This window comes from Scyliorhinus torazame, chromosome 15 (genome assembly GCF_047496885.1).
Source record: "Scyliorhinus torazame isolate Kashiwa2021f chromosome 15, sScyTor2.1, whole genome shotgun sequence".
Classification (NCBI taxonomy): domain Eukaryota; kingdom Metazoa; phylum Chordata; class Chondrichthyes; order Carcharhiniformes; family Scyliorhinidae; genus Scyliorhinus; species Scyliorhinus torazame.
In genome coordinates, this window is record NC_092721.1 from 9,902,152 (window position 1) to 9,928,611 (window position 26,460).

Here is a 26,460-nt window from a genome sequence, read left to right on the forward strand (position 1 = left end):
ACACGGGCAGTGACCCAGAGCCGGGATCGAACCCGGGACCTCGGCTCCGCGAGGCAGCAGTGCTAACCACTGCGCCACCGTGCGCCCCCCCCCCCATTTTTTGTGATTTCCTGACATACATTTTATGCAAAATTTCACCCATTTGCCTACTTTCCCTAACCTGCCCCAACAAGCAACCAGATTAATGTAATCTTACATCAACCCAGTGCAGCAGAAATGAGCAGATGGATCCTTCAGGTCCCCCCCCCCCCACCTCCGCCCCTCCCCCTCTCCTCCAGACGAAGCTGTGTAGTGCTTAGCATGCACAATAGCTGGACTGAACCAATGCAGTCACTGTGCTATCAGCAAATTGCTGCTAACAGCTTCGCATGATGCTGTTAAGGGAATACCCAGTCTGAATACATACACTGGCCAGTCTAGGTCTCTAAACTCAAGTCAGGATAGATGGGGGGGAAAGCATTTAATCTTGGCATTTGAAACCATGTAAAAATCAGATGGCTTCAATTCAATAACACCCTGCAAATAAAATTCAATGTGGGTTTTCTGGGTATAAGTGAATGTGCTGACACCCAGGTGAAACTCCAATGTCTAGCAAAATGTTACCAGGCACTTGTTTACTGGGTGATTTCAGCAGAGACCACCTCACTACATACAGAGCAGATGGTGCAATTAACTCAGTAAGCCTTTTATTCCAAGGAAAATTTCTTCATAATTAACTGACACTTTGACATTTTTCTAATAAAAGTCATTACTTAAAAAAGCAAACAGTTTGTACAGTGTAAATCTGGCCAAGGGACTGTGGAATAGGTATCTTATTCTTTAAAGAGCAGTCTAGATAGAAGTCAACAACGTTCATTTTGAGCAATCAAAACTTGGACGAGAACAAACCTGTCCATTCTGCAGCCTGAATTCTGCATATGTTAAATGCAGAAAAACACAAAACCTTTTTATATATTGCTTCAGCAATAAACAGCCCAACTGTCCCAATGTATATTTTCATTTTGCTGCAAAAACATTGCACAAACCTCTCGGTGGATTTCTGTATTTATAGAACATGGCAACAAGTTGGACGAGCCACCTTTTCCCCAGTTGACCCGAGTTGGTCAAATGGAGAATGTTTTGGAAGGGAAAGCAATCAGGACCAGAAATGGAGCTGTAAGAGAGAGCCTGCCAGCAACAAAAAAAAAACTCTCGCTGGCTATGACACTGCTACGCAAGGTCTGCAGAACCAATGTGCGGCGGCTTGGCTCACAGGTACGGGGCCTACTGCGGTGTCTGAGCCAGGCACATCAAAGGAGAGAAGCCAGCCGAGGTTTCAGCTCTTGATCGCAATCCAGTACCCCTGCTGAAAGTGTGTGTGTTTAACATTTGAATGAGAGGTGGATCAAGCTCATCTGTGGTGCCCAGCGTGGCAGGCTAACGTGCAGAAGCTCTCTGACCGCAAGGAAACACATTAAAGAAAAGGGGGGGGGGCTTGGGATGTTTAGGAAGGGTTTCTCAAATCATTCTAACAGAAGGTAGCAATTGCGTTGCCCTATAAACGTAGCTTCGGGAAATTCATAGGGAAGGGGTGCAGCAAGGAATCATTCCCTAGGTTGTTGGTTGCCTTTGGATCACCTAAAACTTTAAAACATCTTCTGGTTAGAAACCGACAAAGGCTGGCAGCACGGTGGCGCAGTGGTTGGCATTGCTGTCCACGGCATCGAGGTCCCAGATTCGATCCCGGCCCCGGGTCACTGTCCGAGTGGAGTTTGCACATTCTCCCCGTGTTTGCGTGGGTTACGCCCCCACAACCCAAAGATGTGCAGGGTAGGTGGATTGGCCGCGCTAAATTGCCCCTTAATTTGTAAAAAATGAATTGGGTACTCTAAATTTATTTTTAAAATGGCGCGTTTTGCAACCAAAGTGTTCCAGACACTCATCAAGGTGAGACGCTGTAACAATTCACAATGAGCTTGGCAGAAGGGTTCTGGGATCAGCCCATCGTCAACTAGTCAGTGACATGAAATGGATAGAAATACTTGCAATTCAACTATGCCTTTAACAACCTCGGAATGTTCCAAAGCTCTTGACAGCCAATTCAGTATTTGTGAAGTGCAGCCACCGTTTGTAACATAGGAAACGTGAAACTCCAATCTGGGTACAGCAAATCCCAATCTGCAATGAGACAGTGACCACTTATCTATTTTCCTGATGCTGTTGGGGGGTAATTAGTGGTCAAATAGCGACCATAGAGACCCCCCGCGCGCGTCTTCAAACACAGCTATGGAATCTGTTACACCTCGCGAGGGCAGGTGGGCCAGTTCTTGGTTTACCATCGCAGCAAAAAAGCCGGGCCCCCGGCCGTTCAGCACTCCCTCAGTACTGCGCTCCCTCAGTACTGCGCTCCCTCAGTACTGCGCTCCCTCAGTACTGCGCTCCCTCAGTACTGCGCTCCCTCAGTACTGCGCTCCCTCAGTACTGCGCTCCCTCAGTACTGCGCTCCCTCAGTACTGCGCTCCCTCAGTACTGCGCTCCCTCAGTACTGCGCTCCCTCAGTACTGCGCTCCCTCAGTACTGCGCTCCCTCAGTACTGCGCACCCTCAGTACTGCGCTCCCTCAGTACTGCACTGGGGTTCCAGCCTAGAGTTTGGGCTGAAGATTTGTAATGCATAATTAATAACTAGCGAGTGTATAATGTCAAGACTCTCGGTGTCTCAAAATGTAACAGTGAACAGAGGAGGATTTGTCAGCGTAAGGCTTATTTTTTTCATATTCGTTTCAGGGATGTGGGTGTCGCTGGCTCGGTCAGCCTTTATTGCTCATCCCTATTGGTGGCAGTGAGCTGCCGTCTTGAACTGCTGCAGACCCTGAGTGTAGGTGCATTCACTGTGCTGTTAGGGAGGGAGTGCCAGGATTTTGACCCAGCCACAGTGAAGGAACGGCGATTTATTTCCACGTCAGGATGGTGAGTGACTTGGAGGTGAACCTCCAGGTGGTGGGGCTCCCCCGTATCTGGCTGCCTTTGTCCTTCTCCATGGTAGAGGTCGTGGATTTGGAAGGTGCTGCCGAAGGATCCTGCAGGACTATGGTCCTGCCATGATAATCATTGGGCCGCTGGGTAAAGTTATAGAATTGTGGGATTCCGAGGATGGTTGCAGCCCAGGAGACCATTCAGCCCGTAATGTCAATGCTCGTCCTCTGCAAGAGCAAGTCAGCCCCTTGGCCTTGCAGTTTTTTTTCTCTTTCAAAACTCTCGATTGAATCTGCCACCACCACACGCTCAGGCAGCGTGTTCCGGATCATAGAATCTTAGAATTTACAGTGCAGAAGGAGGTCATTCGGCCCATCGGGTCTGCACCGGCCCTTGGAAAGAGAACCCGACTCAAGCCCACGTATCCACCCTATCCCCGTAACCATGTAACGCCACCTAATCTTTTTGGACACTAAGGAGCAATTTAGCATGGCCAATCCACCTAACCTGCACATCTTTGGTCTGTGGGAGGAAACCGGAGCACCCGGAGGAAACCCACGCAGGCACGGGGAGAACGTGCAGGCTCCGCACAGACAGTGACCCAAGCCGGGAATCGAACCCGGGACCCAGGAGCTGTGAAGCAACTGTGCTGACCACTGTGCTTCCCTTACAATTCACTGTGTAACAAGCTTTTCCTCGTGTCACAGTTGGTTCTTTTTGGCAATCATCTTAAATTAGTGCCCTATGGTTCCCAACTCTTCCAACAATTTCAAAACCAGTCCTTTTAAAAAGTGACCAGAGAGATTGATGCTTTTTATAGGAAGCCAAGATGATCATTAGATACAGAAATGAGTAACAGAGATGGACAGCTCAGAGTTACTGGGCCACATTCTCTGTGTCCCAGTGCCGATCGCGCAATCGGTGATCGGGCGGAGGATCCATTTTCACGCCTGAATTGGGGCCGTGCCTGTTTTGTGCAGATTTTGCGTGCTCCGCCCCCTCCGAAGCGGCGTCATCGCGTCGCGCGTCACCGGGATGGCTGCAGGACGTCGCCTGAAGGCGCTCCCTGATGCTCCACCCCCGATGGGCTGAGTTCACGACGGCGCGCGGGTGCGTGGTCCCAGCCGTGCGGGAACCCGGCATGGCGGCTGCGGACTCTGTCCAGCACCGCCACAGTCGGGCGGGAACCGTGCTGCTGGCCCGGTTTGGGGGGGGGGGGGGGGGCCTTCCGCAAGGGCTGGGGGGGACTGGTGGGGGGTGGCCAGGCAGGGCACGGTCTGGGCAGGTCGGGTCCATGTGTGGCCGGTGCCATGTTGCACGACGCAGCCGCGGCAATTCTCCGGCCGTTTATTTCGTGGAGGCCGGGCGTTTTACGTGGCGCGACTGCTGGCCCGTCACCGGCTGCAGCATCGGTGAGGGGGCGGTGCCAAATCTTTCCACTTAAAAGCCACGGATCTTCCAGACGTGGCGTTAGAATCGGAGAACCTGGCCCAATCCCTCTCTCGGAGCCGAGGAATACAAGAGGTTGCATTACTCATACATTCTCAGCTGGGGCAGAGAGCTGGCGTTCTCCTTCCTTCTCATCATTCAGAAGCGATAACAACCCTGAGATTGATGGCTGAAGCTGATAGGAGGACCAATGCGACTAGTCATGTTTCCGGGCGATGGATGTTTCGGGGGTAAGCGCATATATGGCTAGCAGAGGCGGTAAAGAGTGGGAGTGCACAATTGAGCGCTGCAAGCACATTAAGAATTGCCATGAAAGGAGATGCTGTAATTCCCACAATGTGGTACACAGCAGTGGAATGAAGAAGCAGTACTGGAATAGCAGTACGGCAGTCATCCCATCCAGCCTGTTCAGTCAGTCAATTACATCATGGACCTCTGCTCTATTTACCCATCTGGACTCCATATCGTTTAATACCCTTACCTATTCATTGACTTAACGTCCAAAGATTTTCCCGGGGTGAAGGGTTCCAGATTTCGACTCCCCCTTTGTGTAGGGACATCCTTCCTGACATCACCCCCGAACATCCTGGCTCGAATTTTAAGGGCCTCTCCGCGTGTTCTGGACACCTACCACCCCACCCCCCCCCCCCCCCCAACCTCCCGCCCCCACCACCCCGGAAATAGTTTCTCTATGTTGACCCTAATAAGTCCTTTAATCATCTTAAACACCTAATTTATAATTGATCTTCCATACCCGAGGGAATATGAGCCTAGTCGGTGCAATATTAAACAATTGTTAAATGTTGATACAGGTCCTGTTCACAGTCTTGCACTGTACCACGTCACAACTTTCCACATGGGTCTGATAAATTAGGAATAATATTAAAGAATGTTATGGACCAAACATAAGTTGAGTCATTTCCTCCCATTCTATGGTCAAAAGGAGTGGCAAGATTATGATAAAAAATTTAAAAACATCCTGATTCAATCAGTGTACAAAACTGTGAGCAGTGTTTATGTGCAACAACACCTCAGAAGTGTGTGCATGGGCACCTCTCTGTGGGGGTCACCAGTAAACCCCCATCTCTAAACTGGGCGGGTGGCTAAGATTCTCAACATCACACACACACACACGCACGCACGCGCACATACGCACACACACACGCACACACACACACAGCAACAATTGACCACATTTACCATTCACCTCAGCACCAGTATTTAACGCAGGCAAAAGCGAAAATGGGCGAAACTCTTTAATACAAATCACCACATTTTGCTTTTAAATGCATTTGAACTAGAAAGAATGAAAGAAAGAAAACGAGAGTGGCACGTTGGCACAGTGGCTAGCATTGCTGCCTCACGGCGCCGGGGTCCCAGTTTCGATTCAGGCTCTGGGTCACTGTCGGTGTGGAGTTTGTACATTCTCCCCGTGTTTGCGTGGGTCTCACCCCCACAACCCAAAAGATGTGCAGGTTAGGTGGATTGGCCTCGCTAAATTGCCCCTTAATTGGAAAAAATTAATTGGGTACTCTAAATTTATATTTTTTTTTAAAAAAGAAAGAAAATGATCTATCCAATTAGTCCCTCTCCTGCTCTTCCCCACAGCAAATTACTCCTTTCCAAGTATTTATCCAATTCCCTTAAAAGCCGCCGCTGAATCTGCTTCCTCCGCCCTTTCAGTCAGTGTGTTCCAGTTCACAGCAACTCACTATGGAAAAAGAATTCTCATCTCCCTCTTGGAAATTACCTTAAATGTGTATCCTCCGGTTACCGAGCCTCCTGTCAGTGGAAACAGTTTCTTCCTTATTCACTCCAGCAGAACCCGGCATAATTTTAAACATAGAATCCCTACAGTGCAGAAGGGGGCCATTCAGCCCATCAAGTCTGCACCGACCCTTTGAAAGACCACTGTAACTAGGCCCAGTCCTCCGTCCCATTCCTGCAGCCCTGCCCTAAAGGGCAATTGATCGTGCCCAATCCACCTAACCTGCACATCCTGTGGCTGAGGGAGGAAACCGGAGCACCCGGAGGAAACCCACGCGGACACGAGAAGAATGTACAAACTCCACACAGACAACCACCTGAGGTTGGAACATTAGAAATATGGAATAGAAACCGAAAATTCCTACAGCGCAGAAGGAGGCCATTCGACCCATCGAGTCTGCACCGACCCTCTGAAAGAGCACCTTCCCGAGGCCCCACTCCCCGTAACCCTACCTAACCTGCACATCTTTGGCAACTAAGGGGTCATTTAGCATGGCCAATCCACCTAACCTGCACCCAGAGGAAACCCACAGAGACACGGGGGGGAAAGTGCAAAGCCCACACAGACATTCTGGTAAATCTGCTCTGCATCCTCAACTACGTTCCCTTCTGTGGATCAACTTGAAGATCCTTAAAGAGATATAAACAAAATATTAAGAAAACCATTTTAATGTCGCACAGGCGGCAGGGTAACCCAGACAAAACCCTTTCCTGTTTTTTTTGTAACATAAGGATTACCATCAAAGTGAAGAGCAAATATTAATGGTGGGGCAGCTTCTACACTTTAATATTGTTCCTCTGCTTCTTTTTAAAGCAAAACACACATTTTTGTGTTATCCATAAAACACATCTCATTAGTCGGGGTAAGCAGACTTGTTGCTTTGAAAAACCATTTTCAAAAAGGTTTGTTTTTTTATTGCTGACACCAACATAAATTTTAGTGTAACACAGCATGCATTCACCACTCCAAAAACTGAAAGGAAATTTTGGCTGCCAAGTGGGAAAAATATCAAAGCACTGTGGCTAGCTACATACTGGGGACCCTCTGTGCTACTTAACTGTACCCTCCTCAAGGTCACTTTGAAGCAAGGGGCAAAGTGTACACAGCAACTGTAGCAGCAATTGCACAGAAGTTACGGTGCGGACACAGGCCACTCAGTCTAACTGGTCCATGCTGGCAATTACACTCCACAGAAGCCTTCTGCCACCCTGCTTCATCTCACCCTTACATGCACCAAGGCTATTCACGTTAACAGTGATTGAACAATCTCGCTACTCTCTGGTAAGGTAGGTCCACCAGAATTCCCTATTGGGATACTGGTCAATAAAAATCACCTCGAGTCACAGGGCTCGATTCAGCCAAATGGGAACAAGGTCCCCCAGCGAGCGCGTTTAGCTGCGTGTTTACTGGTGCTCGCAGCATCGAAAAAAACGTGGCTATTCAACGCGACTCGCGTTGTATAAGGGGCCTCAGCAGAGAATGCGTGGCCGAGGCCGCACATAGCCCCATTTTGCAGACCAAGGAGCTCCGCTCGCTGGAACTCTGCAGCGTAGCGAGAAGTCTCCGAGGACCCCAAAGCAATCCCACCCCCCCCCCCCCCAAACACACAAGGCCCTCCCAACACACATCCGTGCCCGTTAGCTCGCCTGCAGAAAATGCCAGCTTGGCAGGGCCACCTGGGCACCTTCGCAGTGCCCGGCTGGCACCAGGTGGGCACCACCCCACCCAAAGGGCATGCAGCTGGGAGCCTCCGATTCCCTGGGAGACCCCCACGAGTGCCGTTCCGTCTGGTCCCCGTTTGCGTGGACCAGTACCGAACGGCGCTCGCCCGAGGTCTCGGAGGCGAAGGGGATAAATCCTGAAGGTACTCGGGAATGTGCACACTAAAATGCGATTCACTGTCTCACTCTAAAATGCAGATCCCGCCCGTTGTGGGTAGGGTTTACATCGCAAAGTCGTGCGAGATTGCGTTGGATCTCTCGAGGTGTTGCAAGCTGGGTAGATCCTTGGGGGGGGGGGGGGGTCTCCTGGCCTCTATCAGCCACAGTGTGCCGCGGCGAGATGCTTTTCCAGTGCATAGACACATTTACAGCACAGTAGGAGGCCATTCAGCCCATCGGGTTCCTGTCAGCTTTCCATGAAGCACTCCAGTCAGTCCTTTTCCCCCATCCTATCCATGCAGCCTTTGCAAGTATATTTGCTTCAAGTGCCCTTCCAAAGTCATTTTGAAATCATTGACTGTCTCCGTTTCCACCAGCCTCATATATAACGAGTTGCAGCTCATCACCACTTACCACACCACATGAGGGCGGCACGGTAGCACAGTGGTTAGCGCCAGGGAACCGGGTTCGATTCTCGGCTTGGCCCACTGTCTGCACGTTCTCCCCGTGTCTGCGTGAGTTTCCTCCGGGTGCTCGGATTCCTCCCACAGGCCGAAGATACAGGTTAGGGGAAATGGGCATGCTAAATTGTCCCGTAGTGTCCAAAGGTTAGGTGGGGCTACTGGGTTACGGGAATAGGGTGGAGGTGTCGGCTTAAGTAGGGTGCTCTTTCAAGGGTGGGTGTAGACTCGATGGGCCAAATGGCCTTCTTCTGCACTGTAAATTCTATTCGATTCTATTAACTGCAGAAATAATGTTCATATCGTATTTTCCTGAGCAGCAAAGGAGCTTTTCTGTACCTGGAGCCGAGTGTTCATTTCCAAGAAATAGAAGTTCTTCTTAGAATCCACAAGGAATTCAACTGTGCCAGCAGAGGAATAGCTGACAGCTTTGGCCAACGTCACAGCTTGTTCTCCCATAGCTCGTCGAGTCTCTGGGTCCAGGAAGGTGCTGCAATGAAAAAGACAGTAAATTTATCAGCACGCAGCCAACACCTTTTAGTGGCCCAGTCGTCGCCTGTGAGGGCTGTGGGGGTTCCGGGTCCACTCCAGGGACTTGAACACATAATCTGAATTGACACTCTAATTCCTCGTGCTGAGGGGGGTGGCACTGTCCGAGGTGCTGCCTTTCAGGTGAGGCAATAAACCACCTGCCCCTTCAGGTGGGCTTAAAGGACCTGATGGCACAATCTCAAAGAACAGCAGGGGAATTGCGGCCAATATTTATCCCTCAACCCACATCACTGGGGCACCTTTCTTTATTTACGCTGCCGTGTGTGGGAGCTTGCTGTGTGTAAATTGGCAGCCGCATTTCTAGCATTAAAACAACTTTTTGAAATGTGCTTTGGGATTGTTCTGAGGCTGTGAGAGACGCCGCAAAACTGCACGTTCTTTCTATCGTTCCAACGACAATCACCAACAATTAACTGCATGAATTTTTAAAAATGTGTCTTCAATGTGTAAACGTCCCACAGCATGCCCCGATGGGACTGAGTCATGGAAGTGTTGTCAAAAAAGATTCTAAGAAAGCTTTTAAAAGACTGCCTCTGATTTTTCGCTCTGCCGGCCTGGCAACCTATGTTGGACGGACAGAAATTCCCTCAAGTTAAAATCCAAAAAGAGCAAAGCTGCTGCTTTGGTCCTCGGGAAAAACTTTGTTCCCTAGCCCTGGACTCCATCTGTCTCCCTGGTTACTTTCTGAGGCTTAACCACACTGTTCACAACCTATCAGACGTTGTGCCTAACTTCCCAGCGTATGTTCTCTCCATCACTCGGACCACCCACTTCGATCTCTCTAATAATGACCGTCACGGACACTTCCTCAGTTCATCTGTAACTGGAAACCTCATCCGGATGGGCGGCACGGTAGCACAGTGGTTAGCACTGTTGCTTCACAGCTCCAGGGAGCCGGGTTCGATTCCCAACTTGGGTCGCTGTCTGTGCGGAGTCTGCACGTTCTCCCTGTGGCAGCGTGAGTTCCGCCTGGTGCGCCAGTTTCCTCCCACAAGTCCCAAAAGACGTGCTTGTTCGGTGAATTGGACATTTTGAATTCTCCCTCTGTGTACCCGAACAGGCGCCGGAATGTGGCGATTAGGGGATTTTCACAGTAACTTCATTGCAGTGTTAATGTAAGCCTACTTGTGACAATAATAAATATTATGACTTTGTTAACTCCAGGTTTCACTATTCCAATGCATTCCTGGTCAGTCTCTGCTGCCCACATCCGAACTCACACCCTGGGAGCAATTGTCCAAAATGGAGACTAAGTGTTCGCGCCATCGCGGGGGCAACCGATGCGCTGGAGTGGTTCACGACGCTCCAACCTCCCTTCCCTGCGCCAACTGGGCTCGGAGAATCACGCCCCCTGTCTCATTCACCCATCGCCCCTAGGGCAACTGACCTATGTTGACTACCAATCCGGCAACACCCCCATTTTAAAATGTTCATCCTGGTTTGCAAACCTCACTCCACCCCGCACCATGCCTTCGCCCCTCCCTATCCCTATCTCTATCCCGATCTCCTCTCCAGACCCACAATCCTCTGAGTTTTCTGCTCTTCTCGAATTCTGGCCTTTACCTCCTAGGATCCAATATTGGCATCATGAATTTATTTTACTCATGATGTTACTAAAGAATAGAAACTAATAAATGAGGCAGGAATAGGGGAAGATGGTGGTGAAGTGGCTAAGTCACTGGGACAAGAAATCCAGGAGTCCAGGCTTGGGACACATGGGTTCAAATCCACAGCAACTGAAGGAGCTTCAATTCAATTAATAAATATGGAATATAAAACTAATTTTAGTAATGACCATGAAACTATCATCCATGGTTTGTAAAAAAAAAAACTATCTGGTTCACTAATGCCCTTTTGGGGTGGAAAGGGCAGCAGGGTAGCACAAGTGGTTAGCATTGTTGCTTCACAGCTCCAGGGTCACAGGTTCGATTCCCGGCTTGGGTCACTGTCTGTGCGGAGTCTGCACGTACTCCCGGTGTGTGCGTGGGTTTCCTTCCGGTGCGCCGGTTTCCTCCCACAGTCCAAAGATGAGCCGGTTAGGAGGATTGGCCATGATAAATTGCCCTTAAGTGTCCAAAAGGGTTGGGTGGGGTTACTGAGTTATGTGGATGGGGTGGAGGTGTGGGCTTGGGTGGGGTGCTCTTTCCAGGGGCCGGTGCAGACTCGATGGGCCGAATGGCCTCTTTCTGCCCTGTAAATTCTATGATGGTAATATGCCATCTGTACCTGATCTGACCGACATGTGACTCCAGACCCACACGACGATACAGTTGACTCTTAACTGACCCCCACTGAAATGGCCCAGCAAGCCACTCAGTTCAAGGGCAATTAGGGATGGGCAGCAAATGTTGGCCCAACCAACGCGCCCACATCCCAAGATCGAATAAATAATTTTTAAAAATGAACACTATATTAAAGGCCTTACCTTGGTGCCTCTTCAACCACCTTCTGGTTCCTCCTCTGAATGGAGCACTCTCTCTCATTCAGCCAGAGAGCATTGCCATGTTTGTCCCCTAATATCTAGGGGGGGGGCAAAAAATGTTGCATTTATTTTATATGGAATGATGCTTGATATAATCACCTGGTTAAAACAACATTTAACATATCAACCCAAAACAGTATATTCCATCAATGTACCCGGAGTGTAGTGACTCGGGGATTTTCACAGTAACTTCATTGCTGTGTTAATGTCAGCCTACTTGTGACACTGATTAAAATTGATGTTGTTGTTATAATATCTGGTCGTTCCCCGTCTTTTTTCCCAGGGAAATTTTATTCACCCATGCTTTCAGTTAACAGTTGCCAAATTTGCCTCTTTCCGAACACAATCTTTCTTCAAAGTTTCATACCCCACGAAGACAGATATGACGTCTACCGTAACAAGAGGGTCAGATGTCCTCAGGTGCTTCTTTATCATGTGTGGGCTTCATAGTTAGTCAATGCGGACTGTTTAACTACTGGGGCATCACAGCTGAGCATCCCCAGCATTAACACACGCACCTCTCCAGCAGAGATTCCAAGCTGATGAACAGAAATGAAACGTTTCTGATTTTCCCCAATTCAATCCAAGGTGTTGAAGCCAACTGTAGTGTCCGACTGATATCTCAGCCAAAATCAATGGATTCAGCCTAGTGCTGGATTAAAGTTGGGATCTTCCCAGTCTATTTTTAAAAATTATTTCACATGATGTGGGCATAGCTGGAAAAGCCAGCAATTGCTGCCCATCCTTAACTGCCCTTGACAAGGTGCCTTCTTAAATCGTTGCAGTCGATGTGGGGTAGGTACATCCACAGTGCTGTTAGGGAGGGAGTTCCAGGGTGATGACCGAATGAAGGAACATTGATTAGCTTTCCAAGTCAGGATGGTGTGTGGCTTGGAGGAGAACTTGCAGGTGATGGTTTTCCCATATATCAGCTTCCCTTGTCCTTCTAGGTGGTAGAGGTCACAAGATTGGAAGGTGGTATCGAAGCAGCCTTGGCAAGCTGCTACAATGCATCTTGCAGCTGGTATACACGGCTGCTACTGTGCATCGGTGGAGGCATGGGATATTTAAGGTGATGGATGGGATGCCAATCAAGCAGGCTGTCCTGGATGGTATTGGGGTTCTATATTGTTCATGCAAATCACCAAAACATCAGGACAGTATCTGTGCTCTTCAGCGTGAGGGATATATTAGCATTAGGATGGGCAGCACGGATGCACAGTGGTTAGCACGGCTGCCTCACAGCACCAAGGACCCGGGTTCGATCCCGGCCTCGGGTCACTGTCCGTGTGGAGTTTGCACATTCTCCCCGTGTCCGCGTGGGTCTCGCCCCCACAACCCAAAGATGTGCAGGGTAGGTGGATTGGCCACGCTAAATTGCTCCTTAATTGGGAAAAAATGAATCGGGTACTCGAAAATTAAATATCAGCATTAGGAAATTGACCAAAGCTGGTAATGGGGTTTAAAGATTATGAAGGAGATAGATAGGGTAGACATGGAGAATAATAATAATAATAATAGGTGTTTCCTATCATGAGGAAGACCAAATCTAGGGGCCATATGTACAAAATGGTTACTAATAAATCCAAGAGAGATTTCAGGAGAAATGTCTTCACACTTAACAGTGATTAAGGCCCTTAGAAAAGGTACATTTAAGAGGAAGCTGGATAAATACATAAGGAAGAAAGGAACAGAAGGATACATCAAAAGGATGTGATGAAGGGACGGCACGGTGGCGCAGTGGTTAGCACTGCTACCTCACAGTGCCGAGGACCCGGGTTCGAATCCCGGCCCCGGGTCACTGTCCATGTGGAGTTTGCACATTCTCCCCGTGTCTGCATGAGTCTCACCCCCACAATCCAAAGATGTGCAGGGTAGGTGGACAAATTGCCCCTTAATTGGGAAAAAAACATTTTTAAAACAATTTTAAAAACGCTCCTTCCTTCCAGACACTCGTATGCCGCTAGTTATTCGACACATTTGAGGCCACATCCCCAGGTGAAAAAGCAATGATTGAGCCATCCAGTTCCCTGCATAAACCTCAGTTTTAATTACAAGCCTTTCTTGACAAAGAGTTTCCAATGAGAGAATCCTGAATTCATTAACCTGAATTTCGATGTGGCGAGGATTATCAATAAACTTCTCGATCAAAAGCCGGTCGTCACCGAAACTCGAAGATGCTTCTTGTGAAGAAAACCTAAACCCTTCCCTAAAGAAGTGGGAACAGACAAATGTTTGAGAGCACGGTCTATTTAACTTTATCATACTTTACAAGTCACTGAAGGTGGATGAGGAATTTCATTAATAAAATTGCAACAGAGCTTTTTTCAGTTATATGTAGCAATCAGGATGTTCAATGTCCGCCTCTTAAACAAGTGGCTGAAGACAAGATTCTATTCACTCCACCACTGGCGGATATAACTTCAGCTGCCTGAGCCTAAACTCCGGAACTAACCTCGCTCTCCCCTCCTTTAAGATGCTCCTTAAAACCTACCTCTTTGACAAAGCGCATGGTCACCTCTCCTAATATCTTATGTAGCTGAGTGTCACATTTTGTCTGATAATCGTTCATGTGAAGTCCCTTGGGACATTTTACTATGTTAAAGGCACTATTTAAATACAAGATGTTATTGCTGTGGTGAAACTGGGCAGCACGGTGGCCTAGTGGTTAGCGCAGCTGCCTCACGGCGCTGAGGTCCCAGGTACGATCCCGGCTCTGAGTCACTGTCCGTGTGAAGTTTGCACATTCTCCCCGTGTCTGCATGGGTTTCGCCCCCACAACCCAAAAATGTGCAGAGTAGGTGGATTGGCCACGCTAAATTGCCCCTTAATTGGAAAAAATAATTGGGTAATCTAAATTTTTTTTTTTTTTTAATTGCTGTGGTGAAATAATTGAGCTAGTAAGTATAAATGCATTAATGTGCTGACCAACAGATTGGTAAATTAATTGACTCAATAGTTAAACGTGATGCAGTGGTTAGCACTGCTGCCTACGGCGCTGAGGACCCGGGTTCGATCCCGGCCCTGGGTTACTGTCCGTGTGGAGTTTGCACATTCTCTCTGTGTCTGCGCGGGTCTCACCCCCAGAACCTAATTGGATTGGCCACGCTAAATTGCCCCTTAATTGGGAAAAAAAAATAATTGGGTACTCTTTAAAAAAAAAAAAATGTTTTAAAATAAAAACTAGTTAAAGGTGGTCCTGCCAGGTGTGAAGGTTTTTTTGATTCCTGAAACATTCTTCCTTTCTCTCCTGAAGTTGTCAAGTAAGGTTGAGGTACAGTCACCAAGCACCATCTAGTGATTCAACCGAAGAGCCAATCAATTGTTAGCCAGTTTACTGAATAAGTTTCATAGATGGAGTTTGTACCCTCCTGAGTATAGAAAAGGGAACATCTAATTGAGGTATTTAAGGCGATCATAGGAAGGCTGTACGGTAGATTGGGGGAGAGATAGTCCAGAACAAGAGTGCATAACCTTAAAATTAGAGTTAGGCTACTCAGGGGTAATGTCAAAAATCATAGAATTCCTGAAGTGTAGATGGAGGCCATTTGGGCCATCAAATCTGCACTGACCCTCTGAAAGAGCACCTACCTAGAGCCAACTCCCCACCCTATGGCTGTAACCCCAACTAACCTGCACTTCCCTGGACACCAAGGGGCAATTTAGCACAGCCAATCCACCAAACCTGTCCAGTTATGGACTGTGGGAGCAAACCGGAGCACCCGGAGGAAACCCACACACACACGGGGAGAACGTGCAGACTCCGCACAGACAGTGACCCAAGCCGGAATCGAACCCAGGTCCCTGGAGCTGCGAGGCAGCAGTGCTAACCACTGTGCCGCCCCAACAAAGAAGCATTCATTCACACAAAAGGTGCTGGCAGCCCAGAACCCTTGCCCCCAAAAGCTTTTTTGAATTTTCAAAACTGTGATTACTCGATTTTTGTTGGGCAAAGGTTTTATGGTTTACAGCATCCAGATGGAAATTAAGGTACAGATCGGGCAAATTTAATGGAGGCCTTATTCTGTTCCTATTCCCAATCGATTCCCGGCTTGGGTCACTAACTGTGAGGAGTCTGCACGTTCTCCTCGTGTCTGTGTGGGTTTCCCCCGGGTGCTCCGGTTTCCAGACGGTCCAAAGAGGTGCAGGTTAGGTGGATTGGCCATGCTAATTTGCCCTTAGTATCCAATAAGGTTAAGTAGGTTTACTGGTGGAGGGTGAAGGCGTGGGCTGGAGTAGGGTTCTCTTTCGAGTCGGTGCAAACTCGATGGGCCGAATGGCCTCCTTCTGCACTGTAAATTCTATGATTCTATAATTCTATTGCTGGCGCACAGATTGGGGCCATGAGATTTGTTTTTGATTGTCTGGCAAAACAGCACAGGCAGGGCCTCATTCCCCACTGCAAACTTTGATGGTGCAAAGTGCGATCTCAACTGTTCAAAGATTAGCTTGGCTCAGGGGTCGGACCCACACCTTTCTATCAGGCAACAAAATGTTGTATTTATACAGCACTGTAAACATAACACCATGTCCTAAAGCACTTGACAGACGCAATAAAAAGCAAAACTTGACACCGAGAGCCGTGCTGTACTTTTCTTTGTTCTTTGCTCTTTGAGACACACAAGGAGATCTTTCAGCAGATGGTCAAAAGCTTGGTCAGAGGTAGGTTTATCAGGAGCAGCTTAAAAGGAAGAGAGAGGCGGGGAGGTTTAGGGAGGGAATTCCAGAGTTAGGACCCAGGCAACTCAAGGCATGACCACCAATGGTTATGTGATTAAAATCGGGGGTCCTCAAAGGTCAGAATTAAAAGAGTGCAGATTTCTCCGACACTTGTGAACCTGGTGGAGGTGACAGAAATAGGGAGGGGGCCAGAAATGTGAGAGCAAGAATGTTGGTGAGTGAGCTCAGGAAGGAGTGATGGGTGAATGGCAATTGGTGCAAGTAAGGATATGGCATCATTGCAAGTTATGGGGGAGGCGGGGAGCGGAATTGTGGGAATCGACATTACAATAGTCAAGTCCGGAGGGAGCAAAGGCAGGATGAGGGTTTCAGCAACAGATGAAATGAGGCAGGAGGGCAGTAGGACAGAGATAGAAATAGGGAATGGGTTGTGGTCAGGTCCCACTCCAGAAAGCGACCACATGAAACTAGTGCCGTGCTAAAGGGGTGTTGCATTTAACTGTTCAGGCCATTGTTTAAGATCTGGAGCGGGATTCCCCGGGCCACCGACCGCATGTTTCTCGGCGGCGCACCATTCGCTGGCTACTCCCGCCGCTTGTCAATAGGATTTCACATTGAAGCCCCCCCACGCCGTTGGGAAACCCACGCAGGAGGGCGCACTGCCAACGCGGAAAGAACGTGCAGACTCCACACACACAGTCAACCGAGGCTGGAATTGAACCTGAACCCTGGAGCTGTGATGTAGCAGTGCTGACCACTGTGCTACCATGCCGCCCGACTCCTTTTCAAATGGATTAGTAACCACAGACCCACCCCCCCCATCTAAATTATAATTATACTTGTGTGAAGAGTGATTTAATGATGCTTTTAATAAAACAGGTTTTATTAGTGTGTCATTCTCAGTAATGCCGCACGTGTTTCCCTCCAAGGTGAGGCAAGCAGTCCACTCCCTGCCTCAGATGTGACAGCCACACTCAGCTCCCACCTCCCACCTTCACATCAATTCACGGAATTCCTGGAAAGTGCCCACAGGCGCCCAGGGCTCTGTACAGCATTGATGTTAGAAGACCAGCTGGTCTGAACCTGTATAGCTTAAGAGGTTGTTGATCTTCAACACATATTTTGCACTGCATGTTGGTCTCTAGAGGTGCTAACAGCCACTCACATCTTCCCCCAGAGGAATTCCCATCACGTTGGCCTGGTCCACAAGGGCAGATAGCTATTAGACCCCCCCCCCCCGGGATGGTGAGAAGGGCAACTAAAATCCTATTCACATGCATGTACCTTCCAGTAGGAGAGCACTGCACTGATGGGATAGCAGGAAGATTTAGCCATTTAATATTTGTGGTGCAGCTCTGGCACCGTCAACTTTTCTAAGATTTGAGTTAAATTGATTAAATAATGTACACAAATTCTAAAGACAAGACAAATTCTAAAGGGCAGCATGGTAGCACAAGTGGATAGCACTGTGGTTTCACAGCGCCAGGGTCCCAGGTTCGATTCCCTGCTGGGTCACTGTCTGTGCGGAGTCTGCACGTTCTCCCCGTGTCTGCGTGGGTTTCCTCCGGGTGCTCCGGTTTCCTCCCACAGTCCAAAGACGTGCAGGTTAGGTGGATTGGCCATGATAAATTGCCCTGAGTGACCAAAAGAAAGGTTAGGAGAGGTTATTGGGTTACGGGGATAGGGTGGTAGTGAGGGCTTAAGTGGGTCGGTGCAGACTCGATGGGCCAAATGGTCTCCTTCTGCACTGTATGTTCTATGTCTATGATTCTTGTGATGTTGATGCTTTTTTTGGAGTGGGAAACTAAACGGATCAGGTTGAAAATTGGATTGGATTTGTTTAATGTCACGTGTACCGAGGTACAGTGAAAAGTATTTTTCTGCGAGTAGCTCAGCAGATCATTAAGTACATGAACATAAGGGCAGCATGGTGGCGCAGTGGTAGCACTGCAGTCTCACGGCGCAGAGGTCCCAGGTTCGATCCCGGCTCCGGGTTACTGTCCATGTGGAGTTTGCACATTCTCCCCGTGTTTGCGTGGGTTTCACCCCCACAACCCAAAGCTGTGCAAGGTAGGTCGATTGAGCACGCTAAATTGCCCCTTAATTGGAAAATATGAATTGGATACTCTAAAATTTTTTTCGAAGTACATGAAAATAAAAATAAAAACATAATAGGCAACACAAGGTACACAATGTAACTACATAAATACCAGCATTGGGTAAAGCATACAGGGGTGTAGTGTTAATCAGGTCAGTCCATAAGAGGGTGTTTTTTTTAAATCAAGCTCACACAACAATGTACATTTCTATAGCACCTAACGCAGTAACATCCCAAGACACTCGACCAGAGCAATTTTCAAACAAAAGTTGAAACACATAAGGAGAAACAAGGACGTGGTCAATAGAGGCTGGTTTTAAAGAGAATCGTAAAAGAGGAATGAGATGCGGAGAGGAGGAACATAATAAAATCTGGAATTAAAACCGGGTCTCAGTAAGAGTGGCAATGAAACAATCATCGATTGTCGTAAACAAACATCTGGGTCATAATGTCCTCTGGGGAAAGAAATTTGGCAACCCGACCTGGTCTGGCCTGCATGATCCACAGCAATGTGGTTGACTTTTAACTTAACCATTCTCTGGGCAGCGCTGTGGCGCAGTGGTTAGCACGGCTGCCTTGCGGCGCCGAGGACCCGGGTTCCATCCCAGCCCTGGGTCACTGTCCGTGTGGAGTTTGCACATTATCCCCGTGTTTGCGTGGGTTTCGCCCCCACAACCCAAAAAAAAAAAATGTGCAGGATCAGTGGATTGGCCACGCTAAATTGCCCCTTAAGTGGAAAAAAATAATTGTGTCCAAAATTTATTTTTAAAACTTAACTGTGCTCTGAAATGGCCTAACAAGCCACTCAGTTCAAGGACAAATGCCTTGCCAGTGATGACATCAACCCATGACAGAATGAAAATCAAAGGTATTTGAGAAGGAAACTTGGGGCTCTTGGTAGTTGAAGGTGCGGACAATGCACAAGAAGCCAATATTGAGGATTATCCACTGCAATCAATAGAGAACCAAAATGTGTGGTGTTTAAAATTCGACGTAATCTAGTCAGTTTCCTATAGTGGTCAAATATACCCTCGCGTTTTCGTTAAATATAGAGGCAATTCAGAAACCTAGCTCCCAATATTACAACTTGCGGCAAGTTTGCAAAATATGATTTGCATTAAAGTAGCTTCAGTGTTGTATAATATCAATTCACCCAAAGCTAAAGTAGCCTACTCACAGTGTGGGATTATACATGAGTAATAAATATTACCGTACCACAGATCTACCAGCAGCCAGTGAAGTCTTTCCCCAGCAAAAGTCAGCAATATCAGAATAGGAAAGAATTGTTTTTAAGTGCATCATTTGGGTTTCAATTATGGTAGTTAATTGTCGACGCCCAAAATCGACGACCTTGAGCAAAATAAAGGGGAAGTGTTCAGCAATATTTACCCAGTATTTTGTCCAAGGGCATGTCAAGTATCAAAAATAAACTTGTTTTCAATCTCTTTATGCTGCCAGGACAAGCTGATGAGACTGGGGCTTTATAAATGGAGGTGTTGGGCGGAATTTTCAAACAAATGACAAAGTGTCAGGTTCGGAGTGAAGACCGGTGTGTGTTGCTCTCCCGAAACACAGGTTTTTGGACCAGATCTTTTGACACTCTGTCAAAAACTGCTCCGTCACTCGGGCAGGGCGGGACCTGATAGAGCAGGCAGAAGCTCAGCTACACAGAGAGCGGGGGGGGGGGGGATCTGCGAGAAAAATGAACTCCCTCCAATACCCCCGATGGCACATGGAGGACCCCCATTGACCCCCCGTAAACCACATTGCTGTGGATCAGATTGATAGTAACACAAGATTAGAAAACAGGCACAAATGGGGTTGGATTGGTTCTTGCTCTCAAGTTCCTACTTCTTGCACCTGGAGTGTTGGCTCCTCCTATTTTTCACACTGATTGGGAGAGGGAGAGGCAGGTATGGCAAATGGAGCATTTGGCTCAAAGTGGGATCTCGGTAAACGGTGGCAGAGAGGAGTGAATGACATTCCAGTGAGTTTCACAAACATACAAAGCTGTTTGCGTTAACAGCACCCTCGCAAACAAAATAAACACGATCAACCTGCCTGTGGTGTTCTGTTTATGTTAAACATCTGCCTTGGCCAACACTCCCAACACTTCCCTCAAACCTCAGCCAAACGCTACGCAAAGAGGCATTTGATTTCATCCCATTTCGTTCTCAGTTGATCTCCAATATCAAAGCCGCCATGGCCTGATGGAACCTTTTTCAAAATTTGCACTTTCGTTTTTTTTGAAGGTTAGTTTCTGAGCGTGGCCTCACCTGGTCTCATCATCATTCCAGGCTATTCGCATGCCTTTCCCACCACCTCCCGCGGAGGCCTTGATCATGACGGGGTAACCTAGCAGCAGGGAACAATTAGACAGAAGTACTGACTTTGATCATTTGGTCATGTGAGCATGACAGCTGACCATATGTCCAATAACGCTGGAGACAACAACTGGTTTATGGAAATCCACGTTCAGGTACTACCTGGCACCAGGAGCATTATTCTTGCTTTTGCCAAAATCTTGATGTATCACTCCCAGTTACCGAATCGGAGGTGAAATTTCCAATCCCATTCCTGATTCACTGGGTCCATTGTCTTATGGCGCCATTACTTTGGAAAACTTGTTTTCCACTTGCACCTAACCCCGTCTCCCCCAAGCCAAAGAAGATAGTCAAAAAGAAAGAGCAGGTATCAAGCCAAAGGTCAGATCTTCTTATTTTGTTATTTTTATTAGCGATTCAGAAGGAAATATCTTACGCCTTTGTACTTTGTAAATGCGTGCATTTAAGATGAAACCAGAAAAGTACATGAGGGAGAATGGAATACGCGAGGGATAAATAAATAGGTAGTGTGAGATGAAGTAGGGTGGGGGGAGGCTTGTGCACAGAAACATTGGGACCAAATAGCCTGTCTCTGCACTGTAAATAGTATTGCAGTAAAAATTAATCCAGTTGCTGAAACTTCAGCATTGTCAGACTTATGGTAGGCGAACAAGAACTGTACAGGTAGAAACAGCATTTTTAAATAGAAACATATTACTTGATTATAGTAGTGCATCAAAATGCGACACCTCAAATTAGTCAGTGCAGGCATGCACTTGAGCCAACCCCTGTGGTGAGGTCCCTATCAAGGTTGAGTCGCCAAGGAAAGGCTGGGCAATTGGCCGAAGAGAGGAGTGGTGCTAAGGAAACCAACAGGTCATCATCATACCTGGGCAATTCTTTTCAGATCACCTCACGGCCAGTTGCAAAGCGGACCATCAGGAATCGAGGTTGCCTGTACTCTGTCAGACTGAAAATAATGCATCTCAGTGGGAGACAGACAAAGGGAATGGGAGGAATCTAAAGGAATGAAACAGTAACAAAAACATGTCCGAGGGAATATAAACAAACCGTAAAAATGTTTAAAAGAATCTTTCAAATACCGTAAACTTTGTGTTATCCGGCATTCTTCCAACTGGGATGTTCTACTAACCGGAATTTTTTTTAAAAATATAAATTTGGAGTACCTAATTTTTTTTTCCAATTAAGGGGCAATTTAGCGTGGCCAATCCACCTACCCTGCACATCTGTTTAGCTGTTTAGCACAGGGCTAAACCGCTGGCTTTGAAAGCAGACCAATGCAGGCCAGCAGCACGGTTCGATTCCCGTAACAGCCTCCCTGAACAGGCGCCGGAATGTGGCAACTAGGGGCTTTTCACAGTAACTTAATTTGAAGCCTACTTGTGACAATAAACGATTTTCATTTCATTTTGGGTTGTGGGGGCGAAACCCACACAAACACGGGGAGAATGTGCAAACTCCACACGGACAGTGACCCGGGGCCGGGATTCGAACCCGGGTCCTCGGCGTCGTGAGGCAGCAGTGCTAACCACTGCGCCACCGTGCCGCCGCATTAACCGGAATTTCTGATGTTCCTCTAATACGAATCATTGCCAACCAGTAGCAATTACAAAGTTGTCCGGAGCATGTACCTCTGTACTGTGTTATTTTATTCTTTAACTTATGTTTTAATGTACTGTGGAAGATAGGAAGTAAAAAGAATACTGTTCTTTGCTTCCTGAGTACTTGCATATTGGGTCATTGATGCATGTATTACACTTTATCCCAATGGTAGCAGGAACTCTCTATTAACCAGCAGTTCTGATTTATCAGCATCAATTCGCTACGCATGCCGGATAACAAAGATTTTACTGTACTTCCTCCAAAAATCAAGTAACTTAACAAGTCTTCCACTATTTGGCTCTATTTATCCTAATTTTCCAAGATTTTGTCTAAAAATCTCCAACACCAGTGTTAGTAGGCAAGTTACGCACGCACATACATTCACATGCATTCACCGATAAATAAATCAGCAGTGTGATGGTTAAACTTAACACCTTACCAATTTCATTGGCAATTTTGACAGCTTCCACAGCATCCTGTAAGGGCAGGAAATAAGACCAAACATTACTCCCGTCAACCTCTGTCCTTTCCCCTCCAGGCAGCTATGCAGTGTAGAGTGGTCACTCAGGGTAGGCTTTATGTTGCATTTACAATCCAGCCACACTTCCTTATTGAGCCAAACATGGAATTCATTCCACAATTGAAAAGGTAAAGCTTTTCTGACTGGGTCTTCCAAATCACTATCCCTTCCCGGGATTCAAAATAATTTAGCCGAAACCGTGTCTCTGTAAACCTTGTAAAGATAGAACATTTGGTGAACAAGCTACCCCACCCCCTACTCACAAAATGTCAACTTTGCAGAGCTTTTCTCAAAACTTTCAAGACGAATTAATAAAGCAAGGTCGGCCAAAAATAAAAAAGCATCAAATCATTTGACAGCCACTTTAGCCATGTCAGTGTGCGGGAGAAAAAATTACAAGCTTTAATAGTTTTCAGTCAGTTGTGAAATGTAAATCAGCCTTTGCAGTGTGTCTGCCCACTGGCGCAGGTTTTTTTTATCATCTTCAACCAACTATGCTGTCCCTGTAACTGACAGTAGGGGGAGTGGACTGTCTACAGTTATGACTACTTGAGTGGTCATGCTGCTTCTAGGATCTCAGTTATTTCACGTCTAACTGAATGCAAAAAAATTACTCTTGGAGACATTCACAGTTTAGCAAATCTCGCATTCTCCCCCCCCCCCCCCCCCCCCCTCACACACACACACACACACTTTGCAGCAAGATGTTTCCTGCTTCTATTTCTCCATTCCGACCAACCTGAAAAACTATGAGAAAAAACAGCTAAAATCCACTTGGCAAATTGTTCAGAAAATGCTTTAAAAATAAAATCCATTTAAAAGTTTGTGCGAGTATGGAGCTCACTATTTTTGCTGCTAATTCTCCGAGAAAGGAGCATGTGTGGGGAAAGAGGTCCAATTTAATTTTCCCCTGTTGCATCCAGTAAAAAAAATTACAACACTAGGATTTTAAGCCTCAATTAACTGGGTTTTTGTATATTTCAGAAGGAAATTATATTTTCTGGGATTTGCTGGTGGTGGTGGTGGTGGGGGGTGGGGGGGGAAACAGCTGAGAAGCAAAACATTGGAAGGGGCGTCTGGAAACCACCAGTGATTAAAGCTACAGGGGTTGTCTTATGAACATTAAAATGAAACCCAATAGTTTTTAAAGCTGTGTGCACAATACAGTCTGCCAACTAGATAGCAACTGATGTTAAATATTAGTCCTTGTTGAAATTATCTGGGCAGCAAGGGAAAAAATTGTGCAGCTAGCTAAGAGTAGAAAAAAAAAGTAGAATTGCTTTATAACAATATATATTGCATGTACATACATATTCGACGTAACAAGTAAGTTAGAGTGGGGGTGGAAGTTGGCGGAAATTTTAATTTCCTTTCATTAGCTTGCCTGCTCCACAAATCAGTGCTTGTTAAGTTCAAAGCAAACCTGAAAGGGGTATCTGTTGAAGGCCCTTTTCTTTTCAAATAATTGTGAGTGTTAAGTGGTATTCCCCCGTCCCCCACACCCACCTCAAAGAATAATTTGTTTTCCGGTAAAACAAACCCGGTTTTAAAAAGTTTGTAACTTTACAAAAAAATCTCCAGCCGCCTCGGTTTGGCAGAGGGAACCCACCTTCCAATATTTTAGCCGGGAGATACCAAAGAGAATCAAAAGAGAGTAATTTAGGCATGTTAGTGGTTTCCACACATTGAGTTTCAAGTGCCTTTGTTCAACTCGATGACAGTTATGCGAGAATACTTCGCCTTAATAGCCACTCTGTCAGGAAGTGTTAAACCAGTCAAATGCAGACAATTAGAGCCTCTTGAACCCAATGCAATGCCCCACCATTTATAGATAAGTAGAAACAGTTTGAATTGGTTTTGCAGTTGCAAAATTGCAGCTTTTCATTTGCATTCTGCTTTGACTAAGTCATGTTGGTTTGCTGCAGTATCTGATCTCAGTAAGCAAGGAGTCTGACGTGCAGCCCTAGGTTTCTTTTAGACAATCTTCCAAGATCAGAGTAAATTTTCAAATTAAACATGCAATGGGCAACGCTTCTCATTGGTTTGGGGTGGCACGGTGGCACAGGGGTTACAACCTCTGCCTCACGGCACCGAGGACCCAGGTTCGATCCCGGCCCCGGGTCACTGTCCACGCGGCGTTTGCACGTTCTCCCCACGTCTGCGTGGGTCTCACCCCCACAACCCAAAAAGATGTGCAGGGTACATAGAACATAGTGCAGAAGGAGGCCAATTGGCCCATCGAGTCTGCACTGACCCACTTAAGCCCTCACTTCCACCCTATCCCCATAACCCCATCTAACCTTTTTGGTCACTGAGGGCAATTTAACACGGCCAATCCACCTAACCTGCATGTCTTTGGACCGTGCGAGGAAACCGGAGCACCCGGAGGAAACCCACGCAGACACGGGGAGAATGTGCAGACTCCGCACAGACAGTGACCCAGCGGGGAATCGAACCTGGGACCTAGCGCTGGGACGCCACAGTGCTATCCACTTGTGCTACAGTGCTGCCCTAGGTAGGTGGATTGGCCACGCTAAATTGCCCCTTAAATGGGAAAAATATATTTGGGTACTCTAAATTTATTTTTAAAAACACACCTCTTTGGACAAGATGCACCATTATCTTAGCACTGTACCAGGTGAGTTGGGCTTTGCTGCAAAGTGTCGCAGGAGGAGGTAATATTAGAACATACAGTGCAGAAGGAGGCCATTCGGCCCATCGAGTCTGCACCGACCCACTTAAGCCCTCACTTCCACCCTATCCCCGTAACCCAAAAACCGCTCCTAACCTTTTTTTTGGTCACTAAGGGCAATTCATCATGACCAATCCACCCACCCTGCGCGTCTGTTTGGACTGTGGGAGGAAACCGGAGCACCCAGAGGAAACCTCCGCAGACACGGAGAGAACGTGCAGACTCCGCACAGACAGTGACCCGGGGAATCGAACCTGGGACCCTGGCGCTGTGAAGCCACAGTGCTATCCACTTGTGCTACCGTGCTGCCCAAATTCAGCCCATCGTCCTTGTGCCGGCTCATTGAAAGATCTATCCAACTAATCTCTCCCCACAACCCTCCAAATGTTCCTCATTTGAAAGTTAGTATTGAATCTGCTTCCACCATCCTTTCAGGCGGCACATTCCAGATCACAGCAAGTCGCTGAGCAGGAAACATTCTTATCACCCCCATGCTTCTTTCATCAATTGTCATAATTCTGAGTCCATTTGACCCTCCTGCCACTGCAAATAGTTTCTCCTTATTTTCTCCATCAAAACCCCCTCAATTTTGAGCAGCTCTACTAAATCTCCCCTTAATCTTAAACGGAGGGCAGGCAAAGTAAGTTTACAGATGGGGCAGCACGGTGACGCAGTGGGTTAGCACTGCTGCCTCACGGCGCCGAGGTCCCAGGTTCGATCCCAGCTCTGGGTCACTGTCAGTGTGGAGTTTGCACATTCTCCCCATGTTTGCGTGGGTTTCGCCCCCACTACCAGAAAATGTGAAAGCTAGGTGGATTGGCCACGCTAAATTGCCCCTTAATTGGAAAAAATGAATTGGGCACTCTAAACTTAATAAAAAGTAGGTTTACAGAAATGATACAGGGGTTGAGTTTCGAGGCGAGATTACTCAAATTAGACCTGTTTTTGATAGAATTTTGAAGGTTAAGGAGTGATCCG

At 47.3% G+C, this 26,460-nt stretch overlaps 1 protein-coding gene across 3 annotated transcripts in view; it reads right to left on the minus strand.

Moving 5' to 3' along the window:
- pcca (propionyl-CoA carboxylase subunit alpha) overlaps positions 1-26,460 on the minus strand; it is a 451,487-nt gene that overhangs the window by 266,042 nt on the left and 158,985 nt on the right. For all 3 annotated transcript variants that reach the window (XM_072476058.1, XM_072476057.1, XM_072476056.1), the window contains 5 exons: positions 22,710-22,746; positions 20,600-20,678; positions 13,652-13,754; positions 11,489-11,583; positions 8,851-9,001 (listed from right to left, as the gene is read on the minus strand). In XM_072476058.1, coding sequence (XP_072332159.1) covers positions 8,851-9,001; positions 11,489-11,583; positions 13,652-13,754; positions 20,600-20,678; positions 22,710-22,746 — 465 coding nt within the window. The remainder of the gene's footprint in view (positions 1-8,850; positions 9,002-11,488; positions 11,584-13,651; positions 13,755-20,599; positions 20,679-22,709; positions 22,747-26,460) is intronic.